This window comes from Hippocampus zosterae, chromosome 1 (genome assembly GCF_025434085.1).
Source record: "Hippocampus zosterae strain Florida chromosome 1, ASM2543408v3, whole genome shotgun sequence".
Lineage (NCBI taxonomy): Eukaryota > Metazoa > Chordata > Actinopteri > Syngnathiformes > Syngnathidae > Hippocampus > Hippocampus zosterae.
The window spans coordinates 7860394-7871051 of NC_067451.1; the positions used below are offsets into that span (position 1 = coordinate 7860394).

Consider the following 10658-nt stretch of genomic DNA (forward strand, 5'->3'; position numbering starts at 1 on the left):
CGCATATTGATTGAGCTTGGTGCGTGGGAATCTCCCGTTGAGATATGTCGTGTCAAGAGTGTCATATTGTAGACGCATGTAACAGAGAATCCGTTTTTTTTTTTCAAAATAAAACATATTTGAGATTCCGAAATAAATAAATCGGAAGTAATGTAAGTTCTTTATTCTTTCTGTGCGGCCCGTTGCCAAATGACCCAGGGACTGTTACCGGTCCGCGGCCCGGGGGTTGGTGACCCCTGCTTTAAGCTGCTTTGAGAGAGTTCATTTTCCGGTGAAGTCAAGCAGCCTTCTACTCCAATTTAAGCAATCACTTTGGAGCGCTAACAGCAGCGGCCAAAGACGAGAATCCTCTATAAGAGACGCTGCCATCTCTCTGATTAACATCCCTCCCTTCCGGCTAATCTTGTGCAGTCACAGACAATTTGCAATAAGTACTTTTTCTTCTTCGGATCATGTCACGCCATTGTCGTCAATTGCCTTCCAAAATTCAAGACAGCCATTTTAACTGTTAACGCCCAATAAAGCATCGATGAGGATGCGCGTCGTCCCAGCGTTAAACAACATCAATATTCACGTTGAAGAAAAGAGTCTGCACGCGTGTGTGGCTTTGTCGCGGTCGCAAAATGAATGCGGAAGCAGCTCCTCGCTGGGCCGAAGCTAATTCATCGTGTGGAGCCCCTGTCTGACTCTGGCACATACAAAGTCTGGAGGCTCGGGGCAACAGACTGTATCCATGGGAGCTTTTTTTCGCAGGACTGTTTTGCTTGCGATTGCTTCATCGTAGCTGCCGGCCACTAACAAAGTTCATGCGTTTTTCCTCAGCTCAAGCTTGTCATCCTGTTCATAGGTATTAGTTTTTCCAAATGACCTTTTGGATAGTTTTGGACACTAATGGATGCTCACCCCTGCTTGCTCCGCAGCTTATCTGAAAGCAAGCCTCTGGAGAGACCTGATAAGGGGACCATTAAGCGTATCGGCATCTTTGCGCGCAATCAAAAAGTCAATTTGTTAGGTTGGTGTGAGCATTTCTTTTTTTCTTTTTTGTAACTTATATCTTTATTATTTCGACCATACACATCTGAACATGTGAATACAGAGGACGTCGTACATTTCCGCCCGTGTTTAGGTTCCACTACAACGTCCATGCATGGCTGTGACGGCCCTTTTAACATAGGAAACAACAAATGGCGTACAAACGTATTTGGGGAAGAAGAAAAAAGAAAAATAAAAAAACAACACACATACAAATAAAAATATCAGAATATTGTGATCAACAGTGACAAGTGTCCCTTTTGTTGGATTTATATCCGTAATCTATAGTGACCTCTCCCGATTTCGGTGTCATTCCTTCATTGATTTGTTTTTGTACTCCTCCCATTTTCCCCCATCTCATTTTAAACGTCCCTACTTGGACCCTTATGTGAATCTTTCCAACTCAAATATTTCTCCCGCTATTTCCAGCCATAGGTTTTTTGTTGGCCTGTCAGTTTTAAACCATGTTCTTGTTATGGCTTTCATGCTGGCAGCCAGCAACACTTTTACCAAGTACTCGTCTCTCGTTAGTACATTTCCTTGATTTATATCGCCCAGATACATCACTAAGCCGGTCTTTGGTCTTTCATAACCGATTATCTTTTTCAGTTCTCTCCAAACCTCTTCCCAATAACCTTTCAGCTTTTGACATTTCCAAAATATGTGTGCATGGTCTACAGATCTTTCCTGTCCACATAACCGCCAGCACTCACTCTGCCCTTGTTTGTATTTCCCGGTCATCTCTGGGGTTATAAAAAAATCTCATGATATTTTTCCAACCAAACTCCCGCCAACGTCTCGAAGCGGTTGTTGATTGTTGTATCCTGCACATATTTACCCATTCTTCCTCAGTTATCTCGGTTTGGAGTTCCTTTTCCCATTTCTCTTTTACGTACAGAGTCGAATTCCCCTTGTTCAACAGGAGCCCTTTGTAGAGGCATGAAATCACGTCACTCTTGCCCTCGTTATATGCGTACCTCTCTTACATCATGTCTTTCAGTTGTCGTACCCATTTTTGTTTCTTTTGTATAGTAGTCTCTAACTTGTAGATACCGGAAGAGGTCGCTCCTTTCTAGATCAAACACTTCTTTCATTTTTTTGGAAGGTCGGCATCTCCCCCTTTTCTATCATTGTACTTATCGCTGTCATACCTTTTCTTTCCCATCCTTCGAAACCAGAATCTTTCCCTGGTTGAAAGTGCTCATCGTGTGATAGCCACCTTAGGATTTTCACCTCCTTTTCAAATTTATTTTCTTTTACTATGGTGAACCACGTATTTAAAGTGAATCGTGTTATTTGATCGATCAAGCCCTCCTTTTCCTGAAATAATCTTCTGTCTGGGCGGCCCGGTAGTCCAGTGGTTAGCACGTTGGCTTCACAGTGCTGAGGTACCGGGTTCGATTCCAGCTCCGGCCTTCCTGTGTGGAGTTTGCATGTTCTCCCCTGGGCCTGCGTGGGTTTTCTCCGGGTGCTCCGGTTTCCTCCCACATTCCAAAAACATGCGTGGCAGGCTGATTGAACACTCTAAAATTGTCCTTAGGTGTGAGTGCGAGTGCGAATGGTTGTCAGTCTCTGTGTGCCCTGTGATTGGCTGGCAACCGGTTCAGGGTGTCCCCGCCTACTGCCCGAAGAGAGCTGGGATAGGCTCCAGCACCCCCCGCGACCCTAGTGAGGATCAAGTGGCTCGGAAGATGAATGAATGAATCTTCTGTCCCCCAGCAGTGTTTGAGTCGGGTATCCCTCGGCCATCACTTCAATTTCTTTCCATTTTGCTCTATCCTCTCTGTTACACCAACATGCTACTGCTCTGAGTTGTGCTGCACGGTGGTAAGCCTTAAAATTCGGTACCGCCAGTCCTCCCTTCTCCTTGGGCAAGGGTGTGAGCATTTCTAGACAAATCCAGGTGTCCTTGTCCATCTGGAGCCACCATTAGAAGGTGAAATCCAACGCCGGGCTGCTTTTTCCGCCGACGCGTCTTAGGAAACTTGGCGAGGAAAAAAGGGGACAAACGTTTTACGGACATATTTTCTGTCGTGACTTCTGCGTGTTGCATCTGCTCTGCCTCACTTGGACTTTTGAAATGGTTGTTATTTCTGGACCCGGTCGACTTCATCACCTTCTCTGCTCCTAGAGTAGCGGGCAGCTAGGGATTGTGGACAGTGTCGAGTGACACCTAAACATCTCCTCGCAGGGCCGCTAACACCTCACGTTCGCACATATTTTGACTTCAATTACAATGATAGCACGGCGGTGTGTTTATCATCGCCCTCGTGGTGTGAAATACCTTTGGTATCATTGATAGCTTATTCCACACAGTATACGGATATCAAACATTCCCAAGGTGATCAAAAAAGAGCCAAGACATCCATCGATCATGAGTGTATTTGAACCATCTGGTGGGCCGATTCACATTTATGGCGTAAAGAGGAATTTCCTGTCGCAGCCAGAACGACTCGACTGCGGAAGACTTGAACTCGGGGCAAGCACTCGGCCGACGCTCAAAAGTGCTTCAATCGCAGACTAGGCGCATCACACGGGCAGGCAGACGGGATTCTGACGACATCCAGGCACTTGTGATTCACTAAGGGAGTGCCGGACATGTGGGAAATTTTCCAGACGTTCTCGCAGGATCGTCCACCGCTGAAGTGTGATTTGTTGTACAGGAAAACTGAAATCTTAGGCTTCGTTGCTGATTGTTGATTGGATGCAGGCACTTGGCAGTGCAAGCAGTAAAGATTTTCACTTCATCTCTCTCTGACAGTCTGAATCAAACGTAAGCATTGTAGACAGGACAATTACATTCTGTAATGAGGCTTTTTTTGTTTGTTTTTTTGTTAAGCCAGTCGGTTTTTATTCCAAAATCGAGATACTTTTGAGTTTTCATGAAGCAGCTGTGCGAGATATTGGCTCGTGACCTCTCAACTCTTGCCCACACTATAATGACCCGCGGGGCGGCAAGATGTCCGGCCACGGGGCTGCCTACATCTGCCCTGACCCGAGAGTACGAAAATAAGTTGGAGGTGGATGACAGTGGCAACTTTAAAATATTTGTACCGGCTGGACTGCGTCCTGGCAACAACCAGTGATGTGCGGACGAAAACTTATATATATGTATATATATATGTATATAATACAGTCATACCTCGGTTTTCGACCAGAATCCGTTCCAGAAGGCTGTTTGAAAACCGATTTGTTTGAAAACTGAAACCACGCTCTTTTAAAAAAAAATCTTTATTGAACACGTCTGCTCACAATGGAATGCTACATGAGGAAGCGTCACTTCCTCGTGTAAGGAAGGCGAGAGAAGTCAAGTGGCGCATTTAAGTGCGTTCAGTTTGATCGAGAACCGATTTTCGTAAGTCGTAATCCGAGGTATAAAAAAACTTGAAATTTTTGGTCCAAAACCGATTTGGTCGAGTACAGACGTTCAAAAAACAACGTTTGACTGTACATGTACATACTGTGTTTGTGTGTGTATGTTTGAGCTGTCAGTTTAGCGCGTTATTATCGGCATTAATTTAAATGAATTTTAACGTGATTAATTTTTTTCTCGCGAGATTAATGCGGCACACGTCACAGCGGATCTTACGTTGCTCTATAAATAAACTGGAAACAAAACAACAAGCGCGATGCAGAAGTCCACGCCCATGTCTGTTTTGCCAGCCATGGCAGCGTGAGACACCGAAAACGGGCATATATATATATATATATATATATATATATATATATAGTGTGTGTGTGTGTGTATGTATATCGATTATAGATATTATATATATTAGAGTCGATTCATATGTTTGTTTGTAAATATATACTGTGTGTATATATATAATTTTATTTATTTATACACACAAACAAACATATGCATCGACTCATCTTCCGAGCCGCTTGATCCTCACTAGGGTCGCGGGGGGTGCTGGAGCCTATCCCAGCTGTCTTCGGGCAGTAGGGGGGGGGACACCCTGAATCGGTTGCCACCAATCGCAGGGCACACAAAGACGAACAACCATTCGCACTCACACTCACACCTAGGGACAATTTAGAGTGTTCAATCAGCCTGCCACGCATGTTTTTTTTTGGAATGTGGGAGGAAACCGGAGCACCCGGAGAAAACCCACGCAAGCCCGGGGAGAACATGCAAACTCCACACAGGGAGGCCGGAGCTGGGATCGAACCCGGTACCTCTGCACTGTGAAGCCGATGTGCTAACCACTGGATAGCGGGCCGCCCTATAGATATAGACATATATATATATATATAATTGTATGTATTTATTTATTTATACACACAAACAGACATGCATCAACTGACTTTTTATTTATATATATTATAAGCAACTACAAAAAAAAAAATCTTTGGTTGTTCAACCCCTACCGACTCATAAAATATTAACCCTTTCATGCACCAATAATGCTAACCTGATAACATGATAAGCTGTAGTAACCGCTGTCTCCCAAAAGGGTGAATCAAAATGACGCATCGGCTTTCCGTCGACTACGTATGAGTAATCACACAGCTGCTTTCCCCGCCAAGCAGCCAAATATTAACCAAAGACGCATGCGTTGCGTTGTTGGCGCGTGCCTGTATGAATGGCAGCTCTTGTCTCGCACAGATAAACAAATGACAGTGCCAAGGTATCATTCAAACCTACTTAGTGTTCGTCTCGTGGTCGGCTGCTGGTGAGGTATTAAAACACCCGAGCGCACCGAATGCAGATGATTGCTGTGATCCTTTTTGGGGAGAAAAAAGAAAGTCTCGATGAAACGATCAGACGAAAGTCTTGAGACGATTGTTATTTCACTTGTTGTCTTGGTGCTTTGGCATTGCACAGATATCTCCGTGGCAACCTTCGAAGCTGGGCTGCAACTCGCAGAGGAGCATTCTGAGCAGCTCGACCGACCAAAAAGCAATCATTTATTCGACAGACTCACCGGACTAAAAGTACTGTCCCCACCCCAACCCCCCTCGCTTCTCCATTCCTCAAGTGACTTTCTCACAAAACTACTTCCAACTCCCTTCCCCCCCACCTATGTCTCCATTTCAGAGCACCGAGTGGTTGTTTTCATAGCAAAACCAGAGGCCCTCTTCCTCCACGCCGCTGACCTTGACAACTTTCCCTACTTCCACATCGCTATCGGGGAGATTTATTAGCTGGAATTGTTATTCCTGATCTTTTTTTTTCTCTGCTGGAAAGGGTATCTTCTTCCTGGCTCATGAGCAAATGTGATTTGAAGCGAGGAAAGCATATGTGTGCGATCACAGGAAGATAACCTCCATCCTCTGGTCCGTTCCATTTCGAGATGCGGGACGGCGTCTTGAGCCGATGGTGAGATGATGAGAGATAAATCATTTGAAAAACAGGAAGGGAGAGATTACTTATTGCAGGCTAGTATCTATAAATTGATTAAGCCAAGCAAACTCCTTTAACTCATTTTGTGTGCGTGTGTGTGTGTGCGTGTGTGTGTGTGTGGGGGGGCTTGACGGTGTAAATGGCAGCGAATCCAACTACATCCACGATCAAGATTTATGAAAACCATATGACATACTCCTTTCCTTCACTCCCCCCCCCCGACCCCGCCCCATTCTGACATACATCACCACCAGAGCCCCTCCCCCTCCTCCCACATCTTCCAAGAACACTTTCTTTCCTCCTCTCTTCTCTTCTCCCTCCCAACCTCGCTGCGCTCTGCGTGCGCTCAACTGCACCGATTTCAGATGTATCCCCGTCGGGCAGCGTGAAGTGCGTTTCCCGAAAGAATAAAAGTTCAAATGAAGGAAGAAAAGTTGAACTAGGCTAGAACGGGCGGCTAGAGGAAAGCAATACGCTGCGCTGAAAAAGAATGGGCTCCCTGCTGAGCGGCACCGCGTCCCCACTCCTGACATCACTGCTGGCCTTCATTTTCTGGGGATTTTCTTGCGTCTGGACTGAGGACTTGAGGGAGCGAGACTCGTTGTGCAACGCGGACGGCTGCCTGGTGCTCTACTTCCAGCGAAAGACCTTCTTGGACTCATGGAGGGCCTGCAAGGAGAAGGGCGGCGACTTGGCCACCCTAAAACGCCAGGTGGACGCCGCCGCCGTCCACGCTCTCTTCACCACGGTGGACTTGCGCCACTCGCGCACCAAAGTCCAAGTCTGGATCGGGCTGCAGCGTCAACCCCGCCAGTGCACCGCCGCGCGACCCCTTCGGGGTTTCTCGTGGACGACGGGTGACCAGGACACAGAATATACAAACTGGCAGAGAGAGTACTCGCACGCCATGTGCTCGGTGCCCCGCTGCGTGGTTATGGGGTACAACACTGAGGATCCGGGCGAAAACTTGAAATGGCTGGATGGCTCCTGCTCCGTGCCCGTGGATGGTTATCTGTGCCACTATGCCTACAAAGGAATGTGCCCTGCCTTGTGGAGCGAGGGCTCCGGCAACGCCTTTTACGCCACGCCGTTTGGCCTTCTCAGCACCCTTCTGACCCACGTACCCTTGGGATCTGTGGCGACCGTGCCTTGCGAGACCGAACAGCAGTCCGTAGTGTGTGTGTTGAGGGAAGACGGTTCGGCGGGGTGGTCCAGGGATTCCCCTCTCTGCTCCGATCCCCCCGCGTCGCACGACTGGTGCCAGGAGAATAACGGCGGCTGCGAGCATTTCTGCAGGCAAGCCGGCGAGCACTCGTACTGCGAGTGCGCCGAAGGCTATCGACTCGGAGACGATGGTCAAAGCTGCGTACTTTCCGACGCTTGCCAAGAGGCCAACTGCCAGGTTGAGTGTGTGCCTCTATCGGAGGGCTACCGTTGCGCCTGCCCCGACGGTTACATGCTGGCTCCGGATGAACACGGCTGTCTGGACGTGGACGAGTGCCTCCAGAGTCCCTGCGAGCACGGTTGCGTCAACTCTCCCGGGAGCTTTGAATGTCGCTGTCAGGAGGGCTACCTCCTCAACGACGAGGGGATCTGCGAGGATCTGGACGAATGTCAAAGTAATCCGTGCGAACACTCCTGTGAGAACACGGAGGGCTCCTTCCTTTGCCACTGCCATTACGGGTTCTCGCCGCAGCCCGAGGACCGCAGTCGGTGCCAAGACACGGACGAGTGCCAGATACCAGGAACCTGCGAGCACATGTGTTTCAACTACGAGGGCGGCTTCGAGTGCTATTGTATGGAAGGCTACCAACTCGTCATGTCTGACTCGTCTTCTTGTCAGAAGATAGGTGACCAATCCGCCGTCACGCCGCCCTTTCCTTGGGTCACCCCGCAGCCTGGACCCCAATGGGATCCTATGGACTACAATTGGCCCCCACAGCCAGGGCAAACCGTTTGGGAACCGGAGGGGGATCAGACGCTTGACTGGTTGACTGACCCTCCCAAAGTTTGGGGATCTGATGTCATATGGGTGACCAGCGCGCCTCAGGAGGACGTTTTACATCCAGCGCCAGAGACGGTGACCGAGGCGGTAAACCTTGATGGCCACGCTGACCTTCTGCCAACGACCATCACGACCACACCTGCCCTGACGCACCCGCCCACCGTCCCCAGCACCTCGCTTTACTTGTATGATGAGGATGAGGAAGAAGAGCAGGAGACCACTCCTTTCCCCTTTTCTTCTACCTCTACCCTCTCAGAGGGAGCTGGGAATTGGTGGGCGGGGTTCTCAACGGTGCCCCAGAACCAAGGAAATCCAGAGGATAAAGTCACAGTGTCTGACACGCTGACTGATTCCGGTTATCGCAATCCGTCGGAGAAAGAAAAACAATCCCCGCAGGAAGAAAAGCGAGGGAAGGACGCGAACGATGCGCCGACCACCACCGAAGATGCGCCCGCTTGGATCGGCCCCTCTCAGCCGCCCGCGATCAACCACTCGGATTCTGTCCAGGAGGGCAGGGGGCCGAGTCAGAGTAGAACCTGGCTCCTGGTGGGCCTCTTGGTGCCCATCTGTATCTTTGTCGTGTTAATGGTCGTTCTGGGGATCATCTACTGCACCCGCTGCGCGGTACGGCCTCGGAGCAAGACCGGCACAGACTGCTACCACTGGATCTCTGGTGCTCATGATAAACAGGGGGCGGCCGGCCCTTCGTCAGGGGTCAAGGGTCATGTCTAATTAGAGCGCAGCCACGTTGGCTTGACCTAAAAAATGTTTTTTTTTTTTTAAACGCAACGTGAAAAGGCACGCTGGAATAAGTGAGAATTGCGCCATCGTATCCGTTGATGTAGCAGATGAGAGACACTGAAAACGTTTTCTTTTTGTGTCGTTGCTTCGCTTGTATGTTGCAAACACTGATCATTAGACCCCCCCCCCAACCCCCGCCCTCCCAAGTTCTCAACTGAAGAGAACTGTCAACTCCATGAATGATTGATGACATCGAGGTACGGTTTTTTCACAAGTGCAGTAAACGGGGAATTGTCATGATCAGTTCTTTGGTTTGGAGCCAAAAGTTCCATCGGTTGTGGATTATTTTATCCTCGACAAGACCGGCCACGAAAGTGGCATGAAATGCAAAGGAATGTATAGAATGTTTATTTTATGAGCAATTTTTCTTCCTTTTGTGATTTGCCTTTAAAAAAAAAAAGTTTTGCGGTGCAGATGTCTGAAGGGTGTTTCTTTATTTTAACCTTGACTTAGGCAGTCAGCCCCAGAGTCATCCTAAATTCATCAAGACCCGCCCCTCCCGTCCACCTCCATCTCATTGAGCCTGGAATGTGTTCCGACCACGTTGAATCACATCCAGCTGTTTGAAACGAAAGACAATCAACAAAGGCTCTCACAACAAGACACGTACAAACAAATGCGTTGACATTTGCAACAAACTTTTTTTCCCCCCCGAGGACTCCAGGAATGGTTTCACTTTTTCACGTTGACAAATAACGTTGTGATCGCTTACTGTGAACGGGGGTAAAAAAATGTCCTTTTGATTTTATTTCCACCGCCATAAAGGCCATGTGCGTGCGTGACTGTTTGATATTGTCATTAAACAAGTCGAACTTTTATGTCTGCAGCCATAAAAACAATGCCCGTCTGTGAACAATTGTTGTCGACTTTGAACAAGTTCAACTTTTACACGCTGAGTAAAAGCCACAGTGCGGACGACGTTGACGAATGTGTGACATTGATGGTGACGACATTGCTGCTGCAAATTCCACAGATGCCTTTTAACTTTTGCGGGGTTGCTCTTAGTTTTGTATCGGGCTAATGAAAAACAGCGTTTGGCCTTTTGAACAGCGACGCAATGGAGGCGGAGCTTGCTGGCTATCGGGGCGATCATCTGATCTTGTCACTTTTAAATTGAAGGATTGATTTCAATGTCACATTATGATACACGGCTTAAATGCGCTTTAAAATGAATGTCCTGTCCTTGTGAGGAAGTCCAGCAGAACTTGGACTAATACCTAAAATGATTCGGATGTACTGAATGTGAAGTGGTCTTTTCAACTTGAAATCTTTCATGTACAGTTTTTAGGCTTCATACGCACACTCGGCGGCACTGTTAGACGGCTATCGTCATGCGTTCATAGTTTGAAGGGAACTTGAGGACCGATCGGGTTAAAGACCTCTGGAGCTTGTTTGAACATCACATTCTGAGGTACTCTTGCGAAAGGCGACCGAAGAGCAGGCGGGTGGAGGGCATTGTTGTTCCGAATTATG

At 48.0% G+C, this 10658-nt stretch overlaps 1 protein-coding gene across 1 annotated transcript; it reads left to right on the forward strand.

The window, feature by feature from the left end:
- Positions 1-6657: 6657 nt before the first annotated feature.
- Positions 6658-10003, forward strand: cd248a (CD248 molecule, endosialin a). Its single transcript, XM_052065584.1, has one exon. It carries the CDS (start codon positions 6870-6872, stop codon positions 9114-9116), a length of 2247 nt encoding a protein of 748 aa, XP_051921544.1. The 5' UTR covers positions 6658-6869; the 3' UTR covers positions 9117-10003.
- The last annotated feature ends 655 nt before the right edge of the window (positions 10004-10658 follow it).

What these genes read in the sequence shown, in the direction of transcription:
- cd248a (XM_052065584.1), top strand. Translation starts at nt 6,870, where the DNA reads ATGGGCTCCCTGCTGAGCGGCACCGCGTCCCCACTCCTGACATCACTG.